This window comes from Pelodiscus sinensis, chromosome 3 (genome assembly GCF_049634645.1).
Source record: "Pelodiscus sinensis isolate JC-2024 chromosome 3, ASM4963464v1, whole genome shotgun sequence".
Lineage (NCBI taxonomy): Eukaryota > Metazoa > Chordata > Testudines > Trionychidae > Pelodiscus > Pelodiscus sinensis.
The window spans coordinates 38,851,975-38,873,675 of record NC_134713.1 but is presented as its reverse complement, the minus strand read 5'-3'; the positions used below and the strand labels follow the sequence as shown (position 1 = coordinate 38,873,675).

General features: G+C 38.8%; 1 protein-coding gene across 2 annotated transcripts in view; it reads left to right on the top strand.

Moving 5' to 3' along the window:
- CSMD1 (CUB and Sushi multiple domains 1) overlaps positions 1–21,701 on the top strand; it is a 1,865,804-nt gene that overhangs the window by 1,575,211 nt on the left and 268,892 nt on the right. For both annotated transcript variants that reach the window (XM_075923597.1, XM_006137767.4), the window contains exons 31-36: positions 2,560–2,676; positions 7,496–7,609; positions 9,648–9,743; positions 14,966–15,169; positions 16,140–16,264; positions 17,243–17,339. In XM_075923597.1, the coding sequence (XP_075779712.1) occupies positions 2,560–2,676; positions 7,496–7,609; positions 9,648–9,743; positions 14,966–15,169; positions 16,140–16,264; positions 17,243–17,339 (753 nt within the window). The remainder of the gene's footprint in view (positions 1–2,559; positions 2,677–7,495; positions 7,610–9,647; positions 9,744–14,965; positions 15,170–16,139; positions 16,265–17,242; positions 17,340–21,701) is intronic.

Below are 21,701 nucleotides of genomic sequence, written 5' to 3'. Positions count from 1 at the left end.
AATTCCTTTGATGGCGACACCCGCGTGTCCGGACTATTGCGCTGAGCCGACAAACAGCTGATTAGCTGTTTGTCAGGTCAGCATGGCAGCCATGTAAATTTAAATGAAGCTGCGATTATTTAAATCGCCGCTTCATTTTCCTATGTCTGGTAGCCTAATCTACATGCCTCTGGCGACAGAGGCATGTAGTCTAGATGTACCTAAGACAGATGGTTCTCCAGTCTCCTTTTGAAAATCTCCAGTGAAATTTTCACAACTTCTGGAGGCCATCTGTTTCACTGTCCTACTGTTCTTACAGTGAAGATTTTTTTCTGGGATTTAATCTAAATCTGTTATCTTGTAGTTTAACCCATTGCTTCTTGTCTTGCCCTCTGTGGCAAAAGAGAATGACTCCATCTTTTTTTTTAGGCAGTCTTTATGTATTTGAATACATCTCCTCCCTTAATCTTCTCTTTTCCAAATAAATATATCCAGATCTTTCAGCCTTTGCTCAGATGGCTTGCATTCCATCCCTTTGATCATCTTTATGACTTACCTCTGGAGCCTTTCCAGTTTCTCTTCATCCTTTCATTCGTGACCAAAATTGGACACAGTACTACAGTTGAGGCTTAACCGTGCTAAGGACAGTTGTACTATCACCTCCTGTGAACTGATTGCCTTCCCTTTATTAATACATTCTAAAATTGCATTTGTTACTTTTTTTAGCAGCATCATTACATAGATGACTCATGCTGAAGCTGTAAACTACCACAACTCCCAGACCGTTCTTAGCATGCCTTAGGATTTCCCTCCTTCTGTAATACATTATTATGTATCCCTTCTTTCCATCTTCTCCTTTTAATCCCAAATGGGACCAGTCCCATTTCTCTGCCTCCTCTATGCTTAAAATATTACAGGAATATGATTTCAGCATAGCTGATAGTTATGTGATTTGAACAGTCTTACAGTAGGCAGCTGGTGGCAAAAAGTCCCATATCTGGTTCTCGGGGCATAAGAGTCATAAACTTTAAAAGATCTGCAACAAGCAAATACAGTAACATAAATAGAGATTTTGGAGCAATGAACTGTAATATTTGCAGTATTGGAACAAACATTTCTCAAGGCATTTGCTGTTGTGGTAGTAGTGGCTGAGCATGCCCATAGCTTTTCCTGTCACTATTCTTTTTCCTAAGAAAAAGTGTGTTGTTTTGTTTAAAGGACATTTGCAACTTTACAAGCCAAGAAGTTTATTCTAAAAGATAAAATGCCTTTTGAGGTACTCTGGCAACTGAAAACAGTCACTCAGGACTCAAAAACTAAGAGCTTCAACATTGTTATGCGGAAGGAATTATAAACAATAAACACAAATATGCTTGAATTGTTTAGTTCCACAGAGTGGAGAAATATTTTGTTTGCATTATGCACTGCTGTAAGGAGCACTTCCAGTCTCAGGAACCAAAACAATGTGACTATATTTTATCTAATGTCAGACCCTTTAATTTAAATAAATCACTAAAAGAAAATGTAATTTATGAGTTACTGGCTATTACTAATTCTTTGACATTAGAGTGGCAAAATTCCAGTGCAATGGTGACCTTTTAATCCTCACAAAATCTCCATATTTTGGTATTTGTTAAATGTCATAAATAGTAAAATGCTATCTAAATTATATGCAACTAAAATGAAATGTATCATCACTTGTGGTATTTAGAAAATAAAATAATTGTTATAAATGTATTTTGAATTTGATATATAGCTTTCTTTGGGATGTTTGATGTTCAAATCGAAGATATCTTAACAGATTTCATTTGATTGTCTGAATGGGGAATTGGAAAAGAGGGTTGTATATGTGTTAGATAAAGGAGATTTCTTCAGCTACATACAAAAATAAGGAGAAATGTTTCACTCTGAAAATATTTATTTGTATCATATTCTCATTTTCTGTCTCATTGTGACTATTTTCTCCTGTACATATAACTATGGCAGCCCACTTGCACAGGTTAACTGAAAGCAGGATTTGACCCTGGATTTTTAAAAGTAAAAAGTAAATTTACATAAAGCAATTTTTTAAAAGTGCCAGAGAAACAAAAAGTTACTTTCTGTAACTTCAAAGAATTTATTTAAATAAAATACCCATTCTTTTTTATTTACTGTTGATGGAAAACAGCAAAATATTTTTGACTGCAACTCTCTGGAACTAGGACTGTATTATAATCTATGTTTGGAAAGCATCTAGCACACTGTAATTGCTGATGAAATCTAAATAATAAGTAACAAGTTTTTGCTGAGATTTTATTTAGATTATACTTTGAAAAAAAGCTTTTCAGTTTTTTTTATAGTTTCTTCCAATGAAATAATTTATTTCCACAGAAATGTACAAATAAGGTAGTTGTATAAAACTCTAATTTAATAGATGCTTTGATAAATATGGTTTTCTAACAAAGACCATTGTATCTTATGCCTTAGAAAAAACAAAAATGTCAATTTACAGTTACTGAATTTTGCAGTTTTATGCTGGGACACGATGGACAGTAACAGATGGAATTAAGGATGATGCTTTTGTTTCTGTTTTGCTTTCAGCTCCATGTGGAGGCCAGTATACTGGATCAGATGGGGTAGTTTTGTCACCAAATTATCCACGTAATTATACCGCTGGACAGACTTGTCACTATTCTATAACGGTGCCTAAAGAATTTGGTAAGAGTTTGGTGTTACTGATCAATGGCTCACTAACTCATTCGTTCTAAGATTGATTTTATTTACTGTTTATAAATAACTCTAAGGAAAATTAAACTTTATTTCTCACACAAAATGGACGGTAAACTTTTTGCATTATTGCAAATTGTGTAGGAAGAATATATATATATATACTCTTGATGCAGGAATAGATTCGATGGTTTTCACCATTCTGTCTGCCCCAGAGTAATCAAAAGAATCCATCTAAAAATGCTCTATGTCTGTTATGCAAAAACATCATGAACTCTTTCATCATTCATCATCGTAACATAATTGTTCACCCATAGTTCATGCATACATAATAAATCGGTAGGTAAGAAAAAATTATAATACATAATATAATTATAATAAATAATAGAAAAGCCAAAAGGTTATCCATGTGAAATCTCAAAAACTGTTTATAAAATAACCCCAACTAAGGGTACGTCTACACTACAACGTTAATTCGAACTAACTTAGTTCGAATTAGTTAATTCGAACTAAGCTAATTTGAACTAACGGATCTAGACTAAAAAACTAGTTTGACTTAGCGTTTTGCTAATTCGAACTAGCATGTCCACATTAAGTGGACCCTGAAGCGGGCTTAAGGATGGGCGGAAGCAGTGCCGGCAGGGCATCAGAGGAGGATTTAGAGTGTGGAGATGCTGCCTTAGGCTAGCCCAGGGCTGCGCTTAAAGGGACCCGACCCCTACCCCGGACAGACAGTTCTCAGGGGTGCCCCGCTTGCAAAGCAGTCCTGGCTTGGAGTGCCCTGAGTGCCCACACTGGGCACATCACACCACTTGGCCATCAGCCCGGCTGCACTTGCCGCAGGCTGCCATCTGGGGAGAGGGGGCAATTGGGGGGCTGCAGGAGAGCTTCCACCCCCAGAATCCTGCAGAGCCAGCCCAGTCCTCCCCATCGGGGGCTCGTACCCCATTCCTCCCTCACCTCCTTCCACTTACCCTTCCCTAGCCCCTCTTCTTGATGTACAAAATAAAGGTAACGTGTGGCCAAAACTAGAAACTCTCTTTATTTAACAAAACTTGGGGAAACTGGGAAAAGGAGGTGGGAGAGGGGAAGAGAGAGGGTGGGAGAGGGGAGGGGGAAAACTGGGAGGAGGGAGCTGAAAGGGGGAAGCAAGGGAAAGGAGGGGGTGGGGAAACTGAAGGATCAGGGGTGGGGGTCTCGCCAGGCCAGCCGCCTCCCAGCACGGTGAGGGAGGGGGCCTCGTCATCCCCGGGGGCATGGGGTGGAGGGTGCGGAGGTTGAGGTGGGGGGTGTGGACATTGAGGAAGAGGTTGTGGGGGTTGAGGAGGAAGAGGTGGGAGGGGGGCAGGAGTGGGAGGAGGGACAGCAGTTGGGGGGGCAGCAGGCACAGGACCAGCACGGGGCACCATGCTCTGGTTGGTGCTCAGCCCTTGGAGCTCAACCAGCAGCTCGTGGCGGACCTGCAGGTCTTCCCGCATCCAGGCCTGTAGTGTGCGGTGCATGGCTTGCAGGGCCCCCAGGTGCTGGTCCCGGTACTCCTGCGGCCGTGGGTGCGGGAGCATGTCCCGGGTGGGGTAATGCGCCCTGCACGAGCAGCTGGTGCAGCTGTAGAGAAAGAAGAGAAGTGGTCAGTTCTCCCTGGGGACGCAGAGGATGATGCTCAGCCCCCTCCCCCACTCCGCAACGTGTGGGTGACCATGTCCTGCACCGTCACAGCCGCTGTGCTTGTACAGAGGCCATGGTCAGGATGTCTGGCTCTCCCCGGGACTGGGAGCTGCCCCAAGACCGCACCCATGTTCCTGTGCCATGTATAGTGTGGCCGGGGCAGTGGGGGGGAGTGGGAGATGTCCCCTGCCTCCGTGTAGAGGGGACATGTGAAGGGAAAGCATCCTGCTGGGTCCTGCCCTGGGGTTGGGAGCATATCACATCTCTTTGCACAAGCATGTGCCTATTGGGCAATGGCCCCTGGGTGTCACGCAGCTGGAGCCACCTGCCCAAGGGTGGCATGGCACATGTTCGCACGTGCACAGGTGTCTGCGTGATCCGTGGAAGGCATGGCCCATGCGCACGGTCTCTGGTCTCCCTCCCACCTCCCCTCCCGAACTACTTAATTCAAACTACTTACCCGGTACGGTCTCCCTGGATGACCCTGCTGGAACAGCTGGCAGTGGCCCCTCCGGTGTGCCCAGGTCAGGGCCCTCTGGTGTAGACATACCCTCAGTCTTACATTATTGTATTTATTAGAATTACAAATGGATTAGATTAGATTAGATTAGATTAGATTAGATTAGATTAGATTAGATTAGATGCATTGCTTTGTGTGTGCAGTGGAGTATGCCAAGGGAGAATATAATTCTCCATTATGATAAAGCCCCTTTATTTTCTTCATTTTAAGTAGCAACCAGTAGTTGCAAATGGATAATGATAATTTTCATATTTTAGAACTTTTCATATTGTAGTTTGAATTCTCTTCCCATTCTTTAAAAACTCATTAAAGTACACTGAATTAGGCCTGGGTAGGTGCAAAACCTCTTCTATCAATCTGTCCAAAATTGTTTCTAATAAAATTTACAATATTTTTTGGAGTTTACCGGCACATTTGATGCTCTTACTTGCTCTCGCTCTCTTTTTTCTCTCTCTTTCTCTCTCTCTAATATACCTTTTGCCTGAAAATTCTTACATTTTGAATTATTCTCCATTCTCTCATGGTTGCCAGAAGAAATAGATTTTCTTTATCAACACACAGGAAACTAGTATTCTCTTCTTAGATTATAATTCTTTCTTGTTCTTTGAAGATTTATCGCTAAACATAGTCCACATACTGTAGCAGCATAAACCCATAGTTACTCCACTTAAGTCACTGAAATTATTTGAATTTTCATTTGTGTAACTGAGAGCAGAAAATGGCCGTAAGCCTTCTTTTTTTTCTTAATTTTATGCACCGAACCCTTTAATTTTAACCTTGTAATCTGTTGTCCATTGCATTAAAAGGTCATTTATGTTAATGACATCATTCTCTAAAATATTTCTGTGGGATTTTCATATCTTTCAGTTCCTTTGCTAAGTTGTCTATTGTAAGAGAGAATAAGAAACTGCAAACTCTGAGCAGAAATGATGAATGATCAGTTTCTTCTGCCAAGGATTTTTTGGCAAATATGTTTTCAACTTTGCACCACATTCTATACCCCCCAAAATAAACCAAATTATATGGGAAAATGTCAAGTGCAGTCTACACTGGCTGCTTGATTTTGTGCAAAAGCAATGACGTACTACTGTCTGAAATCAGTGTTTCTTGAGCAAATGCTTTGACGTTCCCGTTCGAGCAAAAGCCCTTTTCTGGAAATGGTTTTTCGCAAGAGGGCCAGTGTAAACAGCTAAAAACTGTTTTGAGCAAAAAAGCCCCGATGGCAAAAATGGCGATCAGGCTTTCTTGCGCAAAACCACGTCTAGATTGGCATGGACGCTTTTCCGCAAAAAGTGCTTTTGCAGAAAAGCATCTGTACCAGTCAAGATGCTCTTTTCCGCAAATGCTTTTAACGGAAAAATTTTTCTGTTAAAAGCTTTTGCGGAAAATCATGCCAGTCTAGACGTAGCCAATGACTTTCTTCTTAGTATGATAGTCTACAAAGACCTTACCTGGATTTCCCACTACATTCCACATCCTAATGACATAAAAAGCTAAACACCAGGACTACGTCTATACTGGCATGATTTTCCGCAAATGCTTTAAACTGAAAAGTTTTCCCGTTAAAAGCATTTGCAAAAAGAGCATCTAGATTGGCACGGATTTTCCACCAATCTAGACGTGATGTTGCGCAAGAAAGCCCCGCTCGCCATTTTTGCCATTGGGGCTTTTTTGCGCAAAACAGTTTTTAGCTGTCTACACTGGCCCTCTTGCGCAAAACCATTTCTGGAAAAGGGCTTTTGCCCGAACGGGAACATCAACACATTTGCTCAAGAAGCACTGATTTCAGACTGTAGAACGTCAGTGCTTTTGCGCAAAATCAAGTGGCCAGTGTAGACAACTGGCAATTTTTTGCACAAAAGCAGTCGCTTTTCCGGAAAATCTTGCCAGTCTAGACGCAGCCCACGTACTTAAATGTACTTAGAACCCACTCTATCGGCTTCATTTAGCATGGACACTCTAATTGATTATTCTTTTCCCAGTTTTTTCTTCTTTCCTTTTCCTACCCATCTTCACTCTCTTTCTCTCCTAATTTATTTGGTACCTGGACTCCTTAAACTCCATTCATCTGAAGAAGTGGGTTGTGCCTGTGAGAGCTCATGACACCATCTACATTTTTAGTTACTCTGTAAGGGGCTGCAGGACTATTCATTGTTTTAAAGATTTTTCTATTACAGACTAAAATGGCTACCCCTCTGAAACTTTTGCAGAAAAAGCAATTTAATTTGTTAATAAAAATACAAAAATATTGAAAACCAAATTAGGGTGTTAATCACCAAATTGCACAAAAAATAACTGTAAGTAGCCAATGACTATGAGATGAGCATTTGTTGATCTCTTTTATTGGAACAGAACTTAGATTGAGACGCACTCCCTGCATTTAGTTCTACAAGAACCTGCTGAAGACAGTGTGCTGGAACAATTTTTATAGTAGTGGTGCTGAGATTCATTGAACCAGACTATAAACTGTATTGAACAGAAATCTCTTGAAACCAGAGAGTGTTTCAGCAGTCTCCTTCCTCCTACACCTGTAGTTCCAACACTTATGAGTGAGGAATCATTTAATAACAAGTATAAGCAAATATATCCTGCATGATTTGTTTTGTTTTTCTTATTGTTTTTCAGTTGTGTTTGGGCAATTTGCCTATTTCCAGACTGCTCTGAATGATGTGGCAGAATTATTTGATGGTGAACACCCTCAGGCTAGACTTCTCAGTTCACTTTCTGGATCTCACTCAGGTAAAGAGAAAGCAAAAATAAGTATAAATTATTTATGTTATTTAATATACAAAGCATAGAGTTCTGCACATTGTAGGTCTACTTTTAAAAGTTAAGTAACTGTGAAAAAAATTAGATTTTGGAACAAACTGTCAAGGCAACTGATAGATTCTTCCTCTCTTGATGTTTTCATATCAGGACATGATGTCTTTTTGAAAGATATGCTTTAGGCATACACAGGCTATTGAGCAAAAGGCAGGTGTGTCTGGAAGAAATTCTGCAGTGTGTGTTCTGAGGAAATCAAACTAAATTATCTATCTGTCTAATTGTTCCTTTTGGCCTTAAGCCAAGAATCTTTGCATTGCACAAATACATTTTGAGTGTCTAATTTATGTACACAAAAAACATATATGTGTACTAAATCAATTATTTTTGCATTTATCTGTCCAGTTAATAGCTGGAAAAATATGCAGAAAGGTATCTCGAGTGAAATCCTGGCACTATTGATGTCCATGGTAAATCTCCTGTTAACTTCAGTGGGATCAAAATTTTGTCCCTGAGTAGCATGTTGTGTTATATATTTGTACATCTAAAATGAAAAATGCATAAATATATGTTTGTGATTTCATATATCTAATACTGAACATTTGGCCTCACAGAGGCAGGCAAGATACACTGAATTTTAAAAATATGAATATGAGGTTTATTTCACTTGTTATTGTTTATTATTTTAAAAATATTTTATTAACGTGATATTGTGTATCTGTTTTACAACTTAAATAAAATTAATAATTTATTTTTTGAAAAAATTAATCTAAGCTATCTTTTCCCTTTGGTAAATCCATTCCATTTAGGTTTCAAGGGGGAAGCTCCAGAATTCATTTTAATATTGTTTGCAATTGGGTAACAACAAAATATTGTTTGGTTTTTAATTGTCGGGATAAAGAATATTATCTTTATTGTTGTGAATACCAGGACTTTAACAGGGTTCAAAAAAGAACTAGATAAATTCATGGAGGTTAACTATTCCTACAATGGTTATTAGTAGGAAGCCATGAGCAGGAATGGTGTCCTTAGACTCTGTTTGTTAGAGGCTGGAAATGGATGACAGGAGAGGGATCACTTGATGATTATCTGTTCTGTTCACTCCCTTTGGGACATCTGGCATTGGCCACTGTTGGAAGACAGGATATTGGGCTAGATGGACCTTTGGTCTGGCCCAGTATGGCCATTCTTATGTACTTACATACTTGTCTAAACATCCATTTTTGCTGTGTCATACATATTTAAACAAAATGAAGACCAACATCTGTACTCCCTCACAAGCCTTTTAAAAATATTTGAAAGGCAACAAGCTTGAAGTTTTTCCTTATTGTTTCACAATATCTTCAGAACAGGTTTAATATGCCAAGTTCCTATCCCATTTGCATTGGTGTCTATTAGGAGGATTTCTACTGAAGTCATTAGAGTTTTAACAGTGTGTAACTGATGTGAGAGAAGCATCATATGTATTGAGCCAGTTCATGAAAACCAGAATAAATCAGCATATCTCCTTTCATTTCAGTAGTTTTTCTGGTGTTATGCTGCTAAGCAGTAAGCACACTTTAATTGTAATCAAGCATGGTAAAGCACATGTCAAAAGTGCAAAAATACAAAATCAAATACACAAATATTAATTACTAGTATTTTATCATGGCTAAATATTACTGGTATAAATTAAAAAGTTGGAAATCTGGATCTTGATATGCATTTAGTGAATATGAGCATATCAGAAAGAATATTTTGAATTACTTCATGACTTCTTAAGTTAGGCTTTCAGATTTGCAAAGCTTGCCCAGAAGTGAGGATATAAAGAACATGTCAACTGATGCACTAACATTATTTTACAATAAATTGATTTTAGAGATTAAGGATTTTTTAATAAAAATTGTGCTATTGTCTATCAGTTTTTAAAAGGATATTTTATTAAAAACTCATATTTTGAGTATTTACTTCAGATTTTCCATTCTCTCTCTCTCTTTCTCTCTCTCTTCCTTTTCTTCCCTTTCTTCATTTGCAGGCGAGACATTGCCTTTGGCTTCATCCAATCAGATACTTATGCGGTTCAGTGCAAAGAGTGGGGCATCTGCCAGGGGTTTCCATTTTGTCTATCAAGGTAAATATGTTGGTTTTTAATTCATGCCCTTGATAAAATGTTGGTAGACTCATTGGTGCCAATTTCATCTACATGACTGGTTTGAAATGTTTATGGATTGCAAGATATGTATAGCAGTCTTTTAGCAGGAACAATTTAAATAAACAGTGTTGAACAGATTGTTCCTGGATATTTTAGGACAGATTCTCAGATTATTTAAACTAAATTAAACTCACCAATTGACTTCACCAATTTATATCCACTGAGAATCTGGCCATAGGTGGCACCTCTGTACATTTCATTGTTAAATAAATTTGTTTTTGAAAAACTGTACTTGGCAGCTGTGATTTTTTTTAACAAGTGCAAGTGGTTCTTTATTTCTTCCTGTCTCTCTTCTCTCTGTTGAGTGTTTGGTGGTACAATCATCTTCATGTGTAAATGATAAGCATAATAAACCACAAATTGGATGCTGTCACTTTTAATCTTTCAGGGTATGTCTACACTACAGCGCTAATTTGAACTAACTTAGTTCGAATTAGTCAATTCGAACTAAGCTAATTCGAACTAACGCATCTAGAACTAAAAACTAGTTCGAATTAGCGTTTTGCTAATTCGAACTAGCGTGTCCACATTAAATGGACCCTGAAGCGGGGTTAAGGATGGCCGGAAGCAGTGCCGGCAGGGCATCAGAGGAGGACTTAGAGCGTGGAGATGCTGTCTCAGGCTAGCCGAGGGCTGTGCTTAAAGGGTCCCGACCCCCACCCCGGACAGACAGTTCTCAGGGGTGCCCCGCATGCAAAGCAGTCCTGGCTTGGATTGCCCAGACTACCCACACTGGGCACATCACAACACTCATCCATCAGCCCGGCTGCACTTGCCGCAGGCTGCCATCTGGGGAGACGGGGCAATTGGGGGGCTGCAGGAGAGCTTCCACCCCCAGAAGCCCGCAGAGCCAGCCCAGTCCTCCCCATTGACGGCTCGTGCCCCATTACTCCCTCACCTCCTTCCACTTACCCTTCCCTAGCCCCTCTTCTTGATGTACAAAATAAAGAAAATGTGTCTTCCAAAATGGAATCTGTCTTGAATGAACAAAACTGGGGGAGACTGGGAAAAGGAGGTGGGAGAGGGGAAGAGAGAGGCTGGGAGAGGGGAGGGCAACTAAAATGATCAGGGGTTGGGAACAGGTCCCATATGAAGAGAGGCTAAAGAGACTGGGACTTCTCAGCTTAGAAAAGAGGAGACGGAGGGGGGACAGGATAGAGGTCTCTAAAAGCAGGAGTTGGGTGGAGACGGGGCATACAGAAAAGTTCTTCATTAGTTCCCATAAAGAAGGACTAGAGGACACCAAATGAAAGGAATGGGTAGCAGGCTTCAAACTAGTAACAGAAAGTTGTTCTTCACAAAGCAAAGAGTCAACCTGTGGAACTCCTTGCTGCAGGAGGCTGTGAAGGCTAGAACTAGAACAGAGTTTAAAGGGAAGTGAAGTGAGATCAAGTCATGGAGGTTGGGTCCATGGAGTGGTATTAGCCAGGGGGTAGGAGTGGTGTCCCTGCCCAAGGTCTGTGGAAGGCTGGAGAGGGATGGCATGAGACAAATGGCTTGGTCACTGTCTTCGGTCCATCCCCTCCAGGGTCCCTAGTGTTGGCCACTGTCAGAAGACAGGCTACTGGGCTAGATGGACCTTTGGTCTGATCCAGGACGGCCATTGTAAGCTCAGGGCTCAGGGTCAGGGGTCTCAGTGGACCATCTTGATTCTCTTGCACACCTGCTCCTGGGTGGCCAGGCTGGCAGCTATCCTGCCCAAGCCGGCCACTTTCCTGTGCCTAGTGCGGAGATCGTGGACGAGGTCCATGATGTCCGCATTAGCCCAGGCAGGTGCCCACCTCTTGTGGTCCGGGGCAAGCTCCCAGGAGCCGCCAGCCTGGTCCCGGGAAGAGGAGGAGGGCTGGAGGGCATCGGGTGGGTGGCTCGATCCGTGCCAGCTGCAGGGTCTGCTGGCTGGGTGCTGGTAGGCTTGCACCTGGCACGGGCACCGTAGACAGCCCGTGCCCCTTTAAGGGCTCCGGGGCCGGGAGGGGAGCAGACGAGTTTCCCAGGTGTTGGCCAGAGTGGCCACCAGGGAAAGCTGGGGAGGGCTAGCCTCCCACTAGTTCGAATTAAGGGGCTACACACCCCTTAATTCGAACTAGCTAGTTCAAACTAGGCTTAATCCTCGTGGAATGAGGATTACCTAGTTCGAACTAAGCGCTCCGTTAGTTCGAATTAAATTTGAACTAACGGAGCGCTAGTGTAGCGCCTATGAAAGTTAGTTCGAACTAACGTCCGTTAGTTCGAACTAACTTTTTAGTGTAGACATACCCTTAGTTACCTCAGGAAAATCCTTTAACTATTTTTGTATACATTTTGAAAAATGGATACATTAGGATTTCAAGAATTAGTATAAATTGTGCTAGTTCCACATGTTTGAGGTATTTAATTACATTTAATAAATGTTACCTCAATTTTGGATTCTCCCCCCCCCCCCCCATTTGAAGTACATGAACACATTTCCAGCATTGCCTGCTTGCAGACATTGTAAATACTTTGGAGAATATTGTCCACACTCTGAATGAACACAATAATCTGTCCTGGAAAGTCACTCATTTTATTTATCACTCTCTATTCCAAGATGACCTTATTTCCTGTTCACTTTTCCACTGGTCTGATTTCAATTTTGTCTCACAGCGGTGTGAAACATTTACTAAAAGATGGAGAATAATTACTATAGAAAATAGTATTTCTCTGTAACACAATATGAGATGTGTAGCTTGCCAACGTTATAGGCAAGAGTTAGAAGGAGAGCTGGAGGAAAAGAAGGTTATAGTTTACAATATTTCACATTTTGATCTAAACAATCAGCAAAAAATGAGATTTGAGGATTTAGTTTTAATGGTTTTTTCAGTTCCATTTTCTTAAGAACTTATTTTTAATACATCTCATCTATTTCTTTTTCATTTCCTTTTTTTTCTGATAGCCACATTTCCCTATATTTCACAGAATGATTATCGTATTGGCCTGAATGAGTACTTAATCTATTCAAATCCTAGTGTTAGCCTCCTAGAATATTAGGGTTAATCCAGCTGGAATCAACAGCTGGGGGCAATCACATATAAAAAGGATTAGAAATGGTGCAGTCTGATTTTTGTCAGTATCCTGTGATTGATTCCTTGCTTTGACATCGAGTTAGAGATTTTAGCAGCAAACATTATATGTGTCTCAATCTATGACAGTATAGATCATTCTTCCTCTGATAAACAGAAAGATGACCAAAACATCATGCAGGATTTTAGTATGTTGTGCTTGCTCCTCCACTTTCTCCAAATACATACTTTAATTAATTAAAGGGTTTAAATTATAATTTAAAAAGTTCCTTGGTTGTTGTTCTTATTGATCTCAATAATGAAATAATGTTGACTCCATCAACTTCCCATGGAGGTAAAACTCACTGAAATCTTATGCAATGGCTGCTTCAAATATTTTTGTTAGGATTAATGTTCATTTTTTCCTTTTATTCTCCATGGTAAGGTTTCCTTTAGTGACAACTTAAAGTGGAGGGAAAGAAAATAATCAAATAATTTGTCAAAATTTCAGTTTAATTAGGAACCAAAAATACTAGAAACCATAATCATATGATTATTACATCCTATTATTCTAAAAGCAGAGTGAAGGCTATTTGGATACTCTGACTCTGCATTTCTATACCTTAACATGATTATTTCTTTTAAAGTTTAGCCTTTTAAAGTTAATAATTGATGGCTAGATTCTCATTCAGAGTCTGCGTAAGGAAATAAGAGGAGGTAAGACTCTCCCTTTTCTTTCAAAGGTACCTGGACCTCAGAACCAGGTTTGTACGAATGAGTTCTTGATTTTGTACATCCTTCTGTTCAGTGGCCATGGTAGATGAGACTTGATGTAGGAGATGGGTGACAAAGAGGGGCAGAGTGATTTGCCAGTTCTTTGGGCCAGAAGTAAATTCATAAACTGGAAATTGGAATTAGGAGAAAATGGGAAGTAATTGTAGCTAGTGTAGATGTCTCTACGTCATGACACCTCCTGGGAAGGTTACTGCTGTGGCACAACTAACATACCTTACTCAGAATGCTGCTAAAATAAAAATCTACCCTTCAACCTTAATTACTTTTGTTGTTTTAAAATTATTTTTTTGCCATCTTGTGATGAGGTTCCAATGAAAATTGACCCAGGAGTCCTCAGTCTGTTATTTCATGAGACCTAATCTGATATGTAAAGTCACAAAATTTTAGGATTGAAAGGGACCTCAAGAAATCATCTAGTCCCCCACACTAATAGAAGGATTAAGTGTTATCTAAATCATAACTACATCCATTGTTTTGCTTTTGGGACTGATAATTCAGGCAGATCTGCTGAAGAAACAGCAATGCTGAAACAAAAATCATGAATGTGACTGCCATATAGAGGTCTAACTCATGTTCAACAGCAGAAAGGATAATTTGTTTTACTATAACAAAAGCTTTGACCACTTTTTTCCCCTTCTTTATATTTTTGTATATCATCTTATTTGTGAAATAGCAACTTCTATTGCATACAATTACTTATTAATTGGAAGATTATTTCTATAAAAATAAAATGAAAATAGTATGCTAAGGAGAATGGACTCCCAAGTACTGCCCTTGTGAGACTAGGTTGTTTCCCTGCTAAGCAACACAACACTAAACTCCCAAATAAGTAGCAATTATAAACAGTTCTTTATATAGTAAAGATGGTGAAATAGCAAGCAAAAATTAACATTTTTGTAGATATGAACGTTTATAACACTTGCTGCTATACCTAATATTTTTGTACTTAAAAATGTGCTTACATTATAAATTGGTGGTATGATTTGTTGAGCACAATTGTCAAAAATAATATATCTCAGCCATATTTTTTTAAATGAAGTAGAGGAGTTGAGTTCCAGTATCCAAGCAATACAAGGCAGTGGGTGGAGGAATCTACTATCTATAGCTGTTAATATATAATATATAATTACTGCTGTGTTTGTCCATATAGTCACTGTAATAACCAACTCCTTACTCTTAAAGGGCTTTATGGTACCATGAGTGAAACAAGTATTATGGCAAATTAAATCCCATGTCATAAATGACAGTATATTTTTGTTTTGTTTTGGTAATCTATGCATTTCTCAGATGGCGACTGGCATTTTGGGTAACATTTTTCTGTTCATGCAGCTGTTCCACGTACCAGTGATACACAATGCAGCTCTGTTCCAGAACCGAGATATGGCAGGAGAATTGGGTCTGAATTTTCAGCAGGCTCAGTTGTTCGATTTGAATGTAGCCCTGGTTATCTGCTGCAAGGCTCAAAAGCTATTCGATGTCAGTCTGTGCCTAATGCTTTAGCTCAGTGGAATGATACTGTACCAAGCTGTATAGGTAAGTAATTACACTTGTGTAATATGAAGGATACAAGTCTCCAAATCAGAATTCAAAACTGTTTCAGAATATAATGATTAACAAACATATTCACTCTCCTTTGATTAATACTGGCCATAGTCAATGTAAAAGGACAATTTGTCATATCAAAATTAATTGGGTACGAACTGGTTAATAAACAGTTATAGTGTTTCATATAATAACCTATTAGATTAACAAGCATGATGTGTGTTTTCCTGAATATTTATTTTCTATGTAGCTACCTCTAAAGTTGGAAGTATGGGATACAACTTCATTTTCTGAAAATCGCTATAACAACAGTTTATTATACAGTTTTTGTGGTACCCTTTTGCTGAAGTTTGTCAATTTACAGTGCATTCACTTACTCTGAAGTGTAGCATTCTATTGTACAGTGAATAACAACATCATTGTTAGTTGCAGTTAATTTGCTTCCTTTTGTAGAGGAGCCTCTGGTGAAATAATGTTTAATACTTTGAATTTATTTATACTTTTAATAGGTATCCTTCTCATTGGACTTATGCATAAATCTCATTAGTATCAGCAGGAATTATGTACCTGTATGGAGTGGAGAATTAAACCACCAAACATTTAAATTATAATGATCTTTAATGGTCTAAGCAGAGTTTGTTTTATAGACATGCCATTCTATGTAGTCTTTTCTTCAAATCTGAGGAAGAGCTAGACTATTGATAAATAAGTTATTTAAAACACTATATTGTGATTTACTAGGTAAGGCAAACACTAGAAATACTTTTGTCTTAAATATCCTGACTATATCTTATTTAACTGACAGCTGCATTCTAAAGTGCAGAGTAAAACTTAATATCTATGTACCCGTTTAAAAAAAGAGAGTTATAATCATTAGATCAATTTGTACAATTAATGTTACATTTCTGTCCAGTGAAATGTCTTTAGCTTTGACATAATTTTGAAAAATATTGTCTTTCAGTACCATGCAGTGGGAATTTCACTGAACGAAGGGGCACTATTTTGTCACCTGGATATCCAGAGCCCTATGGTAACAGCTTGAATTGTGTATGGAAAATCATAGTGACTGAGGGATCAGGTATTCAGGCAAGTCTGTATTCTACCACACATGGAACTCTAAATATCCTCCCATTTTCTTTTCCCCCAGCCAAATCAAAAAGAGTAAACAGGGCTTTTTGTTTTTGTTTCTTCCCTTAGTTTTAATCAGAGGATAGTTTCTAATCTTTTTTTCTCACAGTCTACTGTGCAGAAAAATGGATTTAAACTCAGTAGCCACTAGCAGCTTTCTTTTTAAACTGAGTAAAATAGCAAAGATAGGCGATAAGTTCCAGTCTTGCAATCAGATCCTCTCTCATTTAGGCCTGGTCTATGTTAAAGGAGAAAGTTGACTTAAGATATGCAACTCCAACTACGTTCATTATGTAATGGGAGTTGAAGTATCTTAATTGCATTCTGGAGCCATCCATACTGCGGGAGGTCAACAGGAGTACATTCTCCAGACAACTTCCCTTATTCCTCATAGGAGTAGGGCTATTGATGCCAATGGGAGCACCCTCTCAGTTTGAATTAGCGTGTCTTCACTAGACCTGCTAACTCAAACCCCAGAAGATCGACTACAACAGTGTCAATCTTCTCTGTAGTACAGACAAGCCTTTAGAGCTTCATTGATGTCAACTGGGCACTGCAGAGAAGCAGAGATTCTATTGATCTGATTTCAAGTCTGGGGCCATAACTGGATCATGATTTTCCATTTTTTTATATTCTGTGTATTCATTTATATCTGCGCAATGTGTATGCAAAATGTTTCTATTCCCATCGGATGGGTTTTGGTACCCATTCTGCATAAGTGTGGACGGCTATACAAAAAGAAAGACAGTGGAGAATAAGGATTACTTTCTTTCAATTGTGATATTTTTTACACTTTTTCCCAGTGTTTTTTTATTTTCTTTTGCTTATATCTGGTTTAGTTTTTGATGTTTTCTTTTGTTTTGTTTTTAGGATATTCATTGAAATATAATTATGTCTTTGAAAAATAAATACATACTTAATGGTATTGTTTTACAGATCCAGGTAATAAATTTTGCCACAGAACATAACTGGGATTCTCTTGAAATCTATGACGGTGGTGATATGACTGCACCACGACTGGGGAGCTTGTCAGGTAAGCATATGATCTGGTTAAATATGACCTTTTTCAGGTGCCCATAGTATGTATGTGAAAAGCTTCCATCTTTTATTAAAACTGCTTTCCAGTACCCAGTGAGAAAATTGAAATGGTCAATGTAGTTATACTTATGGATGTTTTCAACTATCTAACCACATTATGTGCCTTTTTTGAAAATCTTCCCCATTACTGCTAACCCCTAATATAGATATGCTGCCCTGATTTAAAGTGGGCTTGCACTGCTTGATACATATTGGTTTGGAAAATTAGGCTTAAACTTGCCCTTTTTAAACTCACCCTTTTTAGGGAGGAGACACAGTCCTTCAGTATTCATGTAAGCTCACTAGACCTTTAGAGAACAGAACAAATTGGTAAACTGAAAACATGTATCAAACCATGTCATTTCTTGTTTCATGAACATATTAGTCTCCTCTGACTTTGTTCCCTTTTCATAAAGTATTTTTTTTTTACTGAAAGAAGATGTTATAGTGCAACCAACATGACCAAACACTGTACATAGAATTGACTTATATCCCAGGCTCATCTATGCTGCAGCAATTTTGATCTCTATTGTGGGGCATGACACTCTAGGGAATGCTGGAGATTTTGTCATAGCTTGATATATATTTTTAAAATTAGGGTTTACATTGTGTTAAATAAGAAAATAAATAATACTGTACATATACAGTAGCCTCTATATAATATTTAACTTGATAGTAATGCAATTTATTTCATGCTAAAAAATTCAGTTGTCGTCATTGCATTTAAAGCTAGACTTTACCGAGATAAATAAAGGTGTTCACCTTTCATACAGCTATTTTTCCATGTGGTGCTCAAAAGGTATGGCCACACTTTGAGCAAATATACCCAAGCTATCCGAATCAAGCTATCACACTAAAAATACAGTGTAGCTGTGGAGATACAGGCAGCAGGAGGGTTTAGCTGCCAGTCAAGATAATAGATGCATATTCAGGCAGCTAGCCAATTCTCCCACTTGGCTGCTGCAGCTACACTTCTATTTTTGGAATGTTATCTCAGCCAGAGCCAGTGCAGATTCTCTCTTGTCAAGATGGAAATTACACCTTCTGGCTCCAGCACAGATATTTTGCTGGTCAGACAACACTGCTTTGGTCAGTTCACATTTGGAAGGTTTTGCTCTCACCAAAAGGTCTACAAACTTTTTTTTAAGGAAAAAAAGTAAATTTAGCTTCAGGATCACAGTTCTGCCTGAAAGTTCAGCATACTGTGAAAAGTGATATTGGTAGATTTCTCTGTAGTCTCTCAGTAGCTGATATGTTAAAAGATCTTATTTTGCAAGGACTTAACTGGTATAACTTTGTTATGTAGGTATGCTAAAATCATTATACAAATTTTGTAATTCACAAAATCCACGGAGGCTCCTGCCCCCAAGGTGAGTTCCTCACATCTGCCTGAGAACCGCTGTGAGTTCCCTGCAGCTGTACAGAACCACAGTGAGTTCCCTGCAACTCCTGGCAGTTGTGATGTATTCTCTGCAGCTACCAGCAGATACAGCGAGTTCCCCATGGCTCCCAGCAGCTGCAGTGAGTTTGGGAGCTTCAGGGAGTTCACTGCAAGGGCTTGGAATAATGGCTGCAATATTCATGAATTTTGCCATTCTCAGTGGTGCCAGGAACACATTCAGTGTGAATGGAGAGGGTTTCCTGTACCTCTGAGTAGGTATTTATATTTCAGGATAAAAGGTTTTTTTTTTTAATTTTAGCTCAAACCATTCTCAAACAACATAAATTAAACTGAAAAAGCAATTATAAAATGCCTAACCTGACATGTCTGGAGTGATTATCCCTATGGTTAGTTGTGCTCCTGAAGGTGGCTGTCATGTCCCTACAGCCCCCTGAGAAGGTCAGAGCAGGGATTCTCCACATGCTGTCCTTGTCATATGGGAAATTGTACCAGCATAAACCTATCAGTTTGAAAAAAAAAACCTTTCTGTGTAGAGAAGACCCAAGTAAAATTATTGCAGACAATGATTGAATCTGTTACTGCAAACTCAACCTGGATCTGATGGTAATGCTAAGTTCCTTCTTAGTTGTTTAGCTTCATGAATAATAAAAGTACTGAAGACATAATTCTGTTGTCAATAACTGTTGTGCAACACTATTATTTTCAGTCTTCTGCTCTGTACTGCAAATCACATAAAATTTGACTGCCTTCCAATAATTCCTTCTGTAATAGCTGTCCAATTGTACATTTGTAACTGAGTAGAACTTTGTAAACAATATTGTTGATGATCCAATCCAGCTCAATCTCTTAGATCTGTATTGGATCTGATGAGTTCACAAGAGCCAAACACACAATAAATAAATGTTGTTTGTAAAATCAGTATACATTTTTCTGAAAACACAAAGAAGAGAAGATCTGATGTAGGCAGTTATCTGTCATGGTGTGAGCTGAGTTTTTAAGGCATTTGAGTCTTGGCCAGGATAATCTGATGAGCTTCCATCTCCAAATTAAGAGAGTAACTCCAGGAGTCACATAATAAGTGACTTGTTATGCAGAAGCTGGACTTCTAGGACATAGAGCAGCCTGGTTTTAGTCAGCGGGAAGAGTTCAGGGAGCGATTTCATACAGCAAGGAGATGCTTTTTAGATTCCATGCACAGGACCTAGGCAGCAAGAGTGCCTAGAAAGGCTGAAAGCATGACTCTTCAGAGAAGAGCACAGACTTTCCTTAGCTCCCATTCAAGAGTTGTGGGGATCAGAAAAAGCCAGACGGAACTAAAAGGCTCCTGCAGAGAATCCAGAATACGCTGGGGAAAGAAGCTCTCCAGGCCAGCCAGAGGGCAAGTCTTTAATGCCCTTACCTTTGAGTGGGCAGGATTATTGAGCTTGAAGAAGATGGTTGGAAGATAAGGGTTTTGAGATAACATTTTCAACCAGACTCACAAGAAAAGTGTAATTCCACTGCACATCTACTATGATGATTATTTGTTAAAGGAAGAGTAAGAAAATTGAGTCAGGGTTAGGGTCTGATGCTAGCTATGAGAGACCTCCCTCTAGTATGATTTTTAATCAGTCACTTTTCAGACTTGAAGTGCATTTCAGGTGTGAATTATTAATATTTGGAAAGTCTATTGGAGTAACTTTTTAGAGCTTTCAATATTGTATTTGTTATGTTTTCTCTCTGTTTTTTTAAATCTCCAGCTAATGACTTAGAGGTCAGGACTCTCCCATCCCTAAATAATTGCACTGGAGTGTTAAATTGAAAACATAATAATTACATTTTGCAGAGAAGAAGGTGAAGAGAAGGAATGAGGAGAAACACCAGGGAAAAAGAATGAGGACAGAGAGAAAGGGAGAGTGGGAAAGGAAGAGAAATAAAAGGCAGAAATGCGGGGTCCGGAAAAGGGTGATATTGGCCCTCTATGTGATTATGAATGTGAACAAATATGTATTGACCAAATATGATGATAAAAAGCTAAAACATTTAGTTATTCATTCAAAGTTATATTCTACTTTGACCTGTGCAAATTTTCCACTAACATCAATGGAAGATTTGCTAGTTACTGAGGACTGTATGAACTTTTAACTAATGCCCAAGGCACTAGACCATATTCAAAACTGTAAATTGCCCTTCTCTAAAAAGAATGAGTTTGTCATACCTGGGCTACTTCTACTTTAAAGTTATTCTTTTCATCTTGGGATATTCAGAAATATCTCAAGTGTTCTAGGTGGATTCCTTAGTACTCTCTTTTGAATCATATAAAAGAAGGCAAAAGAAAATTAACTTTGTCCATATTGCAGCAGGATGTTATTTATATGGTTGAATGTACAGTCTGTGGCAATGTTTGGAGTCTTGATTGTAGCTGAAACTGCTGTTTGGGTTACTCAAAAATTAATAATTAATACATTACTTGAAGGGATTTGTTACTGATCCAAAGTGATGCACTTTTAGAAAACACATTACACATTGTGAAAATTGTTGTTTTCAATTGTGAGTGCAGCTGGTATTTGCTTAGTGGTGCTGCCTTGAATTTTGTAACATTGTCTTTGGAGTTTATATCTGGAGTTTTAGTTTAGCTGTTTTATACAGATATTGATACTTAATAATATTCCTTCTAAAAATAAGTAGTTTATCCTTCCCACTTGACAACCGCCTTAGCAATTTCTCACCGTTAAGATAGTAATCACCTATTAAAACCTGAACCACTTTAGTGAAGCAGCTGTCTGCTCATGTATCTGATTGTCCAGAGACAAATAGTTCCACCAATCTCAATTCATCCTCACCAGAATCAATAATTGGTTATATAAAAGTAGCTATGATAAGGTCAAAAGATAAGATGGACAGTTGTATACCACTGTACTTATCTGATGTGGAGAA